Source organism: Nuphar pumila, chromosome 3, assembly GCF_984573655.1.
Source record: "Nuphar pumila chromosome 3, dmNupPumi1.hap1.1, whole genome shotgun sequence".
Classification (NCBI taxonomy): domain Eukaryota; kingdom Viridiplantae; phylum Streptophyta; class Magnoliopsida; order Nymphaeales; family Nymphaeaceae; genus Nuphar; species Nuphar pumila.
In genome coordinates, this window is record NC_143251.1 from 133,941,228 (window position 1) to 133,953,400 (window position 12,173).

Genomic DNA, 12,173 nt, shown 5'->3' on the forward strand with positions numbered 1-12,173 from the left:
AGGTTCCACATTAAAAAAGATGGCTGAAAACATGGCATAAAAAACAAGCCGCAAAAAAATTGGCAACGATGCATACAGGTTTAATTTTATAAAATACTGTAAAAAATAGACATATATATGGCAATTTTTTTATGAATAACAAGTTAGGATATAGGAAGAATGAGATTCAAATTCAAGAATCATTATGATCCAGATCCAAATCCAATTTAATTGAAGACTTAATAGAATTTTGTTTTTAAAATATTTTGTTTACATATAAATATTGATGTTCTGAATGCTTCACTCAAATGAACTTATTTTTTTGCCCTTTTTTGATAAAGAGGGAGTTTCAATTGTTTTTTCATTTTTAAAGTTTTATTGAAAGGAATGTATGTTAAACAGAGTTTTGCTAACTATACTCATCCTTAAAGATTGTGTTGACCAAATCTGACAATATGGATGTGTTCATGACAGAAATAATATAAATCAATTGAATTATATTTTAATGTTAAAATATAAGTTTTTGAGAATTAAAAATTTAGTATATTAACTTTTATAAAATCTATCATATATGTCAAAAAACTTTAGGCCTCATTTGTTTTATATAACTTACATGAGAAAGTGCTTAGCTGACAACCCTGAGGAAATCCTTTCCCACTATGAATGAAACATGTGCCAAATCATTATGGTGGATGTGTCATGCTGATACAACTCGTTTTTTTCCACCACCTTCATTTTTTATGTGTAAACATTTTCATACCTTCACTTTTATGAAAGCTTTCACATGAGAAAGCTGAGCTTGCAAGATTTTTTAGAAATTTATGCTCATTCTTATGTAAAGCCTTTTTTTTACATGAGAATGAGAATGAAACAAACGACCGTATATGTAAGAATGTGAAAAAAAATTACTAAGGAGATTTAACCCGCTAGGGTAGAAAACGTTTCCCATATGAAAATAGTTTGATTTTTTTGGCTTTCAGTTTTGTTGAGAAAAACGTGTCTTGCGCTTTGCCCTCAACTTCGCTTTCACGGTTTGAGATAAACTAATCAAGTACCATTGAAGCAAAGAGTCCACTCGAGTCTATTTTTCCCCTACCAACGCCCAGGCTTACGCTTACGCGTACGCTTCGGTGTTTGTCTTCTGCTCCTTCAGAATGGAGGTCGTGGGTGATCGTCGTTTCCCTCCTAGGATCTCTTATCTGTAAGTTTTTCCTCTGGTTTTCTGCTATTCGATCATCCACCATCATGCTTTTGGCTTATGTATCGACGCCACCATCGTTTCTTCTTTCGTTTGGTTGAGAATCCAAAAGATGGCAATCGCTAATCGCGTTGTTTTCATAGAATTTCGTTGTTTCAACCCATCCTTTCCCCCCAAACCCCTTTTGTCCCTCTCCTGGAATCCTTTTCCCCAAGGTGGGTTTCGGCAAAGTAGAAGAATTTGTTTTAGTACTTCTACGATTTCCGTTTCCGGAGGAATCTCCCGTCGTTGTCGATACCGGGGTTTCGTTTTCCCTGGAGGAGACGATGTGGGGAAATTCAGATTGAGGGCAGAGGGGAAACAGAGCGAGGCCCACGTCTTCGAATTGGATGAATTGCATCTGAGCGACGGGAAGGAAGGAATTAGTGATGGGTTTTTCGAAACGATTGAGGAATTGGAGAGGATGGTCCGCGAGCCCGCAGACATACTCGAGGAGATGAACGATAAGCTCTCCGCTCGCGAGTTCCAGTTGGTGTTGGTGTATTTCTCTCAGGAAGGGAGGGACTCGTGGTGCGCTCTCGAGGTTTTTGATTTCCTTCGGAAGGAGAATCGAGTGGATAAGGAGACGATGGAGCTCATGGTGTCCATTATGTGCAACTGGGTGAATAAGTTGATCGAAGATGATTGCCATGTTTCGCAAGTTGTTGATCTTTTGAAGGAGATGGATTGTGTTGGGCTGAATCCGGAATTCAGCATGGTTGAGAAGGTTATCTCATTGTACTGGGACGGAGGAAGAAAAACAGAAGCCGTGGCGTTTGTGAAGCACGTTCTCGAGCATGGTCTGAGCTCGTTCTTCGGCAACAGTAGCAAGCAGGGCCCTATTGGTTACCTTGCTTGGAAAATGATGGCCGACGGAGATTATCTGGGAGCAGTGAAGTTGGTGGTTGAGTTTAGGGAATGTGGGATGAAACCGGAGATTTACAGCTATTTGATTGCATTGACAGCACTTGTGAAAGAGCAGAATGAGTTCTCCAAGTCGCTAAGGAAGCTCAGGAAACTACAGAATGATAGTGTTATCGCTGATTTTGATGTGGAAAACATTGCACTCATAGAAAAGTATCAGTCAGAACTTCTAACTTATGCAGAGCGACTATCTTCTTGGGCTATTCAGGAAAACTTATCTGAATTTGATGCAATGGTTCATGAAAAGCTACTTGCATTGTATGCTTGTGCTGGTCGAGGCCTTGAGGCTGAGCATCATTTATGGAAAATGAAATTAGCTGGTAAAGAGCCTGAAAGAGAGCTATATGGCATTGTTTTAGCTGTTTGTGCATCCCAAAGGAACATGGATGCTGTACGACGGTTGCTAGCGGGAATGGAAACTATGGGTATGTCTCCTAGTAATAGAAAAAGAACTTTGTCATGGCTGTTGCGTGGTTACATCAAAGGTGGCCACTTTGATGATGCTTCAAGAACTTTAATAGCCATGCTCAATCATGGTTTACATCCTGAATATATGGACATAGCTGTTGTGTTGCAGGGCCTTAGAAAATCCTTGCAAAATTTTGGGAACATTGAACTTTATCTTGATATTTGTAAGCGTCTGTCTGATGAAGAGTTGATTGGACCATGCCTTATATATCTGCACATAAATGCATCTAAGCTTTGGATAATGAGAATGCTGTGATGCATATATGATGATAAAAGTGGTCATTTTAAGCTGTTGGTTTTGAAGAGGCTGGCAGGCTGCCAACAATTGTGCAGGTCTCACAGCAACAAAGTTTCCTTATGGGCATTTGCTCTATGTACCTATGTACTTATATAGTTCCTTGTAAGTAATGGCGTGGTGAACTTTTAGTGAAAGAAATAAAAACACTTGAGGAGGAGGATTTGGAGTTTTGATAGGAGCCACTTCAAGTGGTATCTGATGGAGGATATAGCAGAATAGCAATGACTTTCATCTCATGTTTCAATCACCTGGTATACAGTATCAATATGCAAACAAGTCAGTGCTGCAGAGATGGTTGCATGAGGGATCAGTTATGTTAGCTGGATTAGCAGATTCACTCTATGTTAATTGAGGGGTACTGGATTTGATTCCTTACCTGGAACTACCAAAAGGAATGAATGATGGCTGTGAAATTTGAGGATTTGGAATGTCTCCATCATGAGTTGGAACACTCTGCATTTCCATAAAATGCGCAGCAAAGAACTGAATCCTCCCAAGCTGTAAACCTCCCCCCTTGTATGTAATCATTTATGTATATTGTTGTAGGTGTATAATCTGGAAGGGTTCCGATCAAACGTTCTATGTCACCTTGAACTGTCCGTGAGCACTCATGTTGGAAATATATTCATGAATAAAATGATTTTTATGTTTATTGATTGTTGTTGGTGTATGCTCTAATGGATTATGTAACCTGAATTCAGTTTGCTGTATGAATCTTCTAGGCATATTAATTGACTGTCCAATTTACTTCTTAAGGATTGCTATTTTGATGCTTGTTATTAGCATGAAATTTTATACTATGGAAAGCTTTTTTTCCTTTGAACTATGGAAAGGTTGATTATGTTGTGGCATTCATGACATTTCGCTATTCATCTTTCATATTTTACAATTCATACATGAGTTACTTCGTGTGCTAGTCTTCATTTCAGATGCTTAGCAACTGTTTTCACTTAATTGCTTTAGTTGCTTTGTTAGTGTAGTAATGAATTGCTGATCTCTGGTAAATGAAAGGTCTCTTTGCATGATTGCATCCCCTGAATCACTCTCCATGCTGAGAGCTGTTAGGTGCAGGGTTCAACATCTTTTGCTCTGGCAGTCAAATGCACTTGAACACACACACACACACAATGAAGATCTGTTTGCACGATTGCATCCCCTGAATCACTCTCCATGCTGAGAGCTGTTAGGTGCAGGGTTCAACATCTTTTGTCTCTTTGCATGATTGCATCCCCAGAATCACTCTCCATGCTGAGAGCTGTTAGGTGCAGGGTTCAACATATTTTGCTTTGCTCTGGCATCCCCTGAATCATTCTCCTTGCTGAGAACTGTTTAGGAAGTATGGTTAAGTTCGGGTCACACTTTTGTATTGAAGATATTTTTTATTCAAAAATCACTGAGAAAATGAGTTATCAGCAAGGTTTTAGTATCTAGTGACTCATGACTTGATGCCTTTGATATTAGGGTTGTGTCTAGATGTATTTAGAATATCTGCTTATCTATTTATGTTTGCTTTCAATATTTTTAATCATGTTTGGATGTTCTTTTTATGTTGTTTAAGCTTGAAAAATAAAATATGAATAGCCCATAATTTTAAAAATAAGGGTGTTCCCATTTTTGGTTTATTTATTTTGAATATGTTGCTTGCTTTCTCCTTTCAAAAAATGTATTGCTAATTTGCTTGTTTTCAATATATTACAAATTTGACACCATTTTAACATGTATTTTTTCCATTCTAATTCTAACTCTTTTATCTTTTTGAGAAAATTATATTGTTTAATCCAAATAATCGCACACATGTGAACACACATATGTATGTGTATTTGATAAAATTGCTAAAAGGATCAAAGAATCGGTGAGAGAGAGAGAGGGGAGAGAGAGGAGAGAGAACTCGGTTTTTCTAAGAATCGGCAGCCACACTCTATTGCTTAATGGCTGCACTAATCCTTCATTAAGATTAATAGGGTTACAAATAAATTACATGGACAAAACTGGCCTGTACAAGTATAACATATTACACATACACGTATAAGAAGCTGTATCGGATATGGAACCTCAAGTTGTGCATGGGAGTAAACCATGTGCAACTTGTTTTTCAGATACTAGAAACGCTTACTTGTGAGACTTTTTGTGAACGCATCAGCGACTTGGTCTTCTGAAGACACATAAACTGGTTCAATCTCTTTGTCTGTTATCTTTTGTCTGATGAAATGTTGGTCAATCTCAATATGCTTAGTCCGACCCTGATGAACAGGGTTGATTGCAATTTGTATGGCACTTCTATTATCACACATAAGAGTCGAACTTGAGACATTCTCTCCCATTTTTGTAAGTAGATGCCTAATCCAGGTTACCTCAGTTGTGGCAGCTGCCATAGATCTATACTCTGCCTCTGTGCTAGATCTTGCCACAACCTTCTGTTTTCTGCTACTCCATGAGATAAGATTTTTTCCAATAAAAACACAGTATCCTGAAACAGATCTCCTTTCATCTGGGTCCCTTGCCCTGTCTGCATCTGTGTATGCCAATATATCATGTTTTGATGTCCCCCATGAAGACTGAACATATATGAGTCCATCACCCACCGTGCTTTTTAGATAACGAAGAATTCGTTTGACGGCATCCATGTGACCAGTTTTTTGTTCATACATGAACTGAGATACTTGATTTACAGAATATACGATGTCTGGTCTGGTAAAAGTGAGGCACTGTAATATGCTCACTATACTGCGATACTTGCTCGCATCAGAATACAACTCACCGTCATAAATGTTGAGCTTTTGATTGACAACACTGGGTGTAGGCAGAGGTTTGCAATCTTTCATTCCTGCTTTGGCCAGAAGATCAAGAGTGTATTTATGTTGAGTTAATGACATTTTTCCATCCTGTCTGTCCACCTCTACACCAAGAAAATATCTCAGTTCTCCAAGATCTTTCATCTTGAACCACATACTTAGTAGCACCTTAATTTGCTGAATGTGGTCAAGGGCATTGCCAGTGATCATGATATCATCAACATATATAAGTAAGAAAACCACAGTGGTACTATCCTTGTATATGAATAGAGAATGATCTAGTTGGGAACGGATGAAACCGTGGTTTTGAATTTCTAAGGAAAAACTTTCAAACCATGATCTGGACGCTTGCTTTAATCCATACAATGCTCTGGTTAATTTGCATACATATTCCTTTGGGTCTTCTTCGGCATAACCTTGAGGCTGCTTCATGTAGACTTCTTCCTTTAAATCCTCATGCAGGAATGCATTTTTAACATCAAGCTGACTAAAAGTCCACCGATGTTCAATTGCCAGGCCAAGAATAATACGAATAGTTCTCATTTTCACCACTGGGATAAAGGTTTCCTCATAATCTTGACCATATTCTTGAGTAAAATCTTTGGCAACAAGACGTGCTTTGTATCGTTTAATGCTACCATCCGGTTTATATTTAATCTTATAAACCCATTTTGAGCCAACAACATTTTTATCTGGAGGACGTCCAACTATCTCCCATGTTTGACACTCATGAAGTGCCTCGATTTCCTCATTCATCACTTTAATCCATTTGTTAGAATGAATGGCTTGACAAAAACCAAGTGGTTCTTCGTGTTTTTCAATCTTGGATAGAAAACTTGAAAATCCATTGAAAAACTATCATAACTCACCCACTTTTCAATGGGATGCCTTATCCTGCCTGATCTTCTTGGTGCCTGTCTGTTATTTGACAATGCCACGTGTTCTCCAGCAGGAACATCTGTTCGCTCTTTGGGTCTCCTGGTATAGACATTCTGTTTTGGATGCCTCGTCTGAAACCGTCTCATCATTTGTGCTTTCAGGAGCCAAAGTAGCATAATCCCAAGCCTGTGAAATAAGTTCAGCACTGAGCCATGGATCATACCAATTATCATTGGTGTCAATATGTTCACGATTGTGATCTGCTTTATTCCCCAGAAAACTATTTTCATCAAAAACAACATTTCTGGAAATTCTGATCCTTCTATTGGCAGCATTATAGCACCTGTAACCCTTGTGTTCATCTGCATAACCTACAAACTGACATATAGAGGCTTTGTCTTGAAATTTAGTTCTCATGGATCTATTAATGTGTACATAACAGGTGCATCCAAAAACTCGTAACTCATCATAATCAGGATGTATACCAAAGAAACATAATAGGGAAACTGATTTTCAAGAATAGGCATAGGAAGATGATTTATCACATGAGTGGCAGTATGAAAAGCTTCTGTCCAAAGACTAATAGGCATATTAGAACCATGCATCATGCTCATTGCACTTTCCACAATGTGTCTGTGCTTACGTTCAACAATTCCATTTTGCTGTGGAGTGTACGGGCAAGAAACTCTACGATGTATCCCATTATCTTGGAGAAAATCTAAAAATTCTTTGGAGGAATACTCACCACCTCCATCACATTGGAGAATTTGAATGTTTTGAGATAATTGGGTTTTAACGTAGGCATGAAAACGATGAAAAATGAGAAAAACCTCTGATTTGTGTTTCATAAAGAATATCCAGGTAAAGCGAGAGAAACTGTCAATAAAGGATACATAATATTTACTTCCAGAAGAGGAAGGATTAGGGGCTGGGCCCCAAACATCAGGACATATTATCTTAAAAGGCATGGAGGCTCTTTTATTTATTTGATGAAAAGGAAGTACATGACTTTTGCAGACGTGACAACTGGAACACATTTTATTCTTCAACGAAGAAGAAACAGACTCTGGAAGAAATCCATTGGACACTAGTTTTTCAATAAAGACTTGACTACAATGACCAAGACGGGAATGCCAAAGTTCTGACTTATTACATTGGGATATACTTAGAATACTTCTAGAGGTGTGATCGGACTTGGGAGGCTTCAAAACACTGGAGGCTAGATCTTCATTAAAGATATACATGTTTCCACGTTGCTCTACTTTAGCGAACATCTTCTTCGTTTGAAGGTCCTTGACAAAGACAAAAGTAGGAGTGAATTCAACAGAAGAATTTGTAGAATCAACAAGCTTAGAAACAAAGACGATATTTTTCTTTATATTTGGTGCATGAACAACATTAGATAAAGGAATGGATGGAGATTCAGACAAAGGGATGAGAACATTGCCTACGTTTGAAATAGGGTGGTGAGTCCCATCTCCAGTTACAATATTAGATTTACCAAAATAGGGGATCAAAGTAGAGAACTTACCTGCATTGCCAGTGACATGAGCTGCTGCCCCTGAGTCTACATACCATATTCCATCATCATTCTGTTTCAGGTTCAAGTTAGCCATAGCAGACCAGAGAAGATCCTTAGCGTCATCACTGACCCGAAAGGTACCCGCAGATCCTGATGTGACAACATTTCTATTGTTTTGTATTCTATTGCGGTTTTGAGGATTGAACCAGCAATTGACTTTGATGTGGCCACGTTTGTTGCACTGGTAGCATGTGAGAACATTCCTTGACGAGTTGAGAGTGACATTTGGTGTAGGCAGCAAACCACGTCCACCTTGGATTTGTGTTCCCCTGCCTCTGCCACGCCCTCCTCGTGCACGATCAGCAGTCACTCCTGTGGCAAGAACATCATGCATAGATGATTGCTCTGCTGGGGCATCAGAAATCCTTTTCAAGGACATCTCGTACTGGAACAGTTTAGCACGCAAATCTTCAAAACTAGGTAACGTCGGCAAACACAATAAAGAGGTCACAAGAATATGATACTCTGATTCCAGAGCACTCAATGTCTGTTGCACCTTTTCTTTATCTGACACTGGATATCCAATAATGGCTAATTGATCTGTGATGCTTTTGACTTGATTTAAAATTTCAATAATGGTCGTTGTCCTTTTTCTTAAAAGCTGAAATTCACACTTGAGAAACAACACCTTAGCCTCTGATATCTGAGAGTAGGTCTGAGCTAGAGTCTCCCACAAGACTTTAGCCGTGCAATCATCAGGAATAAAAACTAATACTTCTTGTGACAATGTGGAAGTGATGTACGCAACTAGAGCCTGATCGCGCTTCACCCAAGTAACAAAAGTAGGGTTACGAATAATGTTTGGTAAACCTCCATCTTCTTTCGCTTTTTGTGTGATAAACTCTGGAGGCATTGGAATAGAGCCATCCAGGTGACCTTAAAGGTCTTGGCTTCGGATGAAGGAAATAATTTGCCGTTTCCAAGTCAAATAATTGTTTGTACTCAGTTTTTCAGAAACTAGCTGCCCAAGGAAATTGGAGGAAAGGCCCGAGTTGACTGAATTATCCATTTGCAGATTTGTGACAAAAACAACCTTATGACAGAAATTGGATTGATATCCTAAAGCTGCAGCTGTATGACAGAACTCAGCAAAATGAAGTATGACACGACAGGACTTTAAGTAATCAGGTAAGAGAAAGATTAGGAAAACAGATGTGGATGTAAGACTAGAACTCAACTTTTATGTGTTTGAGAAGATTAGGAAGACAATGGAATTTGAGCAAACGAATAGAAAGACTACAGTAGGTCTGTTTGGGGCACAACAGATCTGATTCAACCAGATCTGGGAAATGAGGACAGATGAGGTTCACGTGACCAGAAAGATCGCGTGAAATGAGAAAGGGCAAGGAAAGAAACAGGCGCGATCTAAAAGAAACAGGCGTGATCTAGATCAGACGAGATGCGTGGCGTGAGAACAGAAGACCTTACAAGATTCACGTGAAAATCTCGGCTTAAGAACTCGGCCTTTTTGAAGATGGCTCTGCTGGGAAAACGTGACACAAGGATAACAGGGAACTCGGCCTGTTTAGAAGAGACCTTGGCTGGGAGAACGTGAAATAAGGAAAGCGTGAAACAAGAAGAGCGTGAGACAGGAGAACATGGAACTCGACCTGTTTAGAGGAGATCGCGGCTGGAGAACTTGGACTTGGCTGAAGACGAGGAGGAGAACTCGGTTGAAGGTCTTGGCTGAAGCACTCGAACTTGGCTGGAGGCGAGCACGTCCCTTACGGAGATCCTTTTACGTCGAGTAATGCTGCTCGCTCTGGTACCATGATAAAACTGCTAAAAGGATCAAAGAATCGGTGAGAGAGAGAGGGGAGAGAGAGGAGAGAGAACTCGGTTTTTCTGAGAATCGGCAGCCACACTATTGCTTAATGGCTGCACTAATCCTTCATTAAGATTAATAGGGTTACAAATAAATTACATGGACAAAACTGCCCTGTACAAGTATAACATATTACACATACATGTATAAGAAGCTGTATCGGATATGGAATCTCTACTGGATCCATATCCGATCCATATTCTAATAGTTTTTTGAGTACACATTATTAGTTACTACTCTATGGAGTAGTGGGCTGGGGTGCATGGTTGATACAGGGGAGGTGTTAGGTTCAATTCCTCATCATGACAATTTGTTTTTGAAAATAAAAAATAAAAAATAAGTGCTTGTTTTAAGTCCACGGCAAGACGAGCCCAATCTCATGGCAAGCTTGGGCCTGAGTCCAAGCCCAAGCCTGAGTTCAAGTTGACATTGAGCCTAAATGAGCTAAGCAGAAACAGGCCAAGTTCTGCTCAATCCACTTGTTTGCTAGCCCCTGCTTGGCTACTGACCTGTCTACAAGAGCCCTAGAGGAAACCCATCAGCCCTCAAAGTTTGCTTTGTTAATTACTTGCTTGTCCACACATTCAAACATAGTATGATTACAGGACAGTTGCAGGCACTGACTGGTCAATCTTCAAAGGTTAATAGTGAGAATTTCCAAAAGTATGGGATTTAACTAGTTTGAGAAAAAATATAACCAGTTTTGATGGCGATAAAAATTATGGGGCGTCCAGGGTCCTCTACCAGGTCCATCATAGGAATTATATCGATTACGTGATCAACAGTAAAAAAACACTTTGAACATCTGTCAGGAAAACAGGCCACAAATTTTGAGTTGTCTTTAGGTGCCATCAATAAAGAGGCACCTTAAGTATAATAAATCATTCATGTACACGAAGGCTTCTATTTAAGTAAATTCATTTGTTCTGGCTCCTATAATGTGAGCATCTATTTTCTTTTTCAAGTTTTGATAGAGCATATTTCTATGCCAATAATGCATTCTTGTAAAATTAGGGGCTTGTTTTGTCATATTTTTGTTCCCCTTTGCCTTTTTGTATCCTCTCTCTCTCGTTTGCTTATTTGTCATGCTTACTGTCCTCTATTTTTCTCTATATGGTCTTGTTTTCATCTCTCTTGATGAGTCAATCCCTGACCCCTTCCTATTTCTGTAGTTTTGACTTTTGAGCAACACTTGAGTGTCCATCATCACACTAAGGGGCTACTTCTACTCTTTTTATTTGTTTCTGTCTCTGCATATGAAACAAGAAGATGAGGGCTTTTCATCTCCTGATTATTACCTTGTGTAGAGTATGAATAATGTCCAAGGGTGCTTTTTGTAGTTCATAATGGTTCTATAATTAAAAATATTTGAGAGCATAGAGTAGAACAAGAAGAAGAAAGCCACAACAAGAAAGAGTTTGATATGCCTCTTTCTTTATCGCCAGCCGCGTCTCTGCTGCTCTAATGTCAACCACAGTTGTCAATTTCTTGATGAAAACCCTACATTTCCTTTGATGCCTTCTTCCTTATACGATGTTTGTCAAAGATATTTCTCCGTATCTACATTGAAAATATGATTAATTTCCCCAATATAAATTTATCTGAACTTGAAAGGAAAGAACATTACTTTTCTAAACATCAAAAGAAATTATTTTGTGCCCTGAAATTTAAGTTTTTGGAGTGCCTATATCACCTCTGAAACTTTTGGATATGCCCCTATAATTTGAATTCCAATCTATCGAAGTCTTCGGAACTTCTCAAATTATAGCAAGTAAAATTCTCCTTGTAAACATGAAGTATTTTGACTATGTTTAAAAATCTGGTCCAAATGACCAATAAGTTTGAGTTTTTGTTTTTTCCCCTAAATGAGAAAAGTTTCCTTAAACTTCAGATAATTTGAGTAATTTCAAAACAAAGCTGAGAAATGTTGGAAAGAAATCTTAGCAAAGTTCTGCAATATGATTTGTGCATTGTATTATATGTTTAGAAATTAGAAGCAGTGTATGTTGGACCCTCTTAATCCATGGCCTAAATTATGCAGGTGAGCTTCTAGATTATTGGGTTTCCATAAATTGCTCACCCAACCAGCAATGTTGTTGAACTTAATGTATCTGTTGTGGGTGTCTTGAATTTTGGACCCACTCCGAAAATATTTTGGTGACTGTACAATGGGAATTTTCAATGAGGTT

The 12,173-nt window shown here is 38.7% G+C and overlaps 1 protein-coding gene across 1 annotated transcript; it reads left to right on the forward strand.

Moving 5' to 3' along the window:
• The first annotated feature begins 1,082 nt into the window (after window positions 1-1,082).
• On the forward strand, window positions 1,083-3,558 carry LOC149843928 (pentatricopeptide repeat-containing protein At2g30100, chloroplastic-like). The gene has a single exon (XM_090000170.1). It carries the CDS (start codon window positions 1,290-1,292, stop codon window positions 2,862-2,864), a length of 1,575 nt encoding a protein of 524 aa, XP_089856296.1. The 5' UTR covers window positions 1,083-1,289; the 3' UTR covers window positions 2,865-3,558.
• Window positions 3,559-12,173: the final 8,615 nt, after the last annotated feature.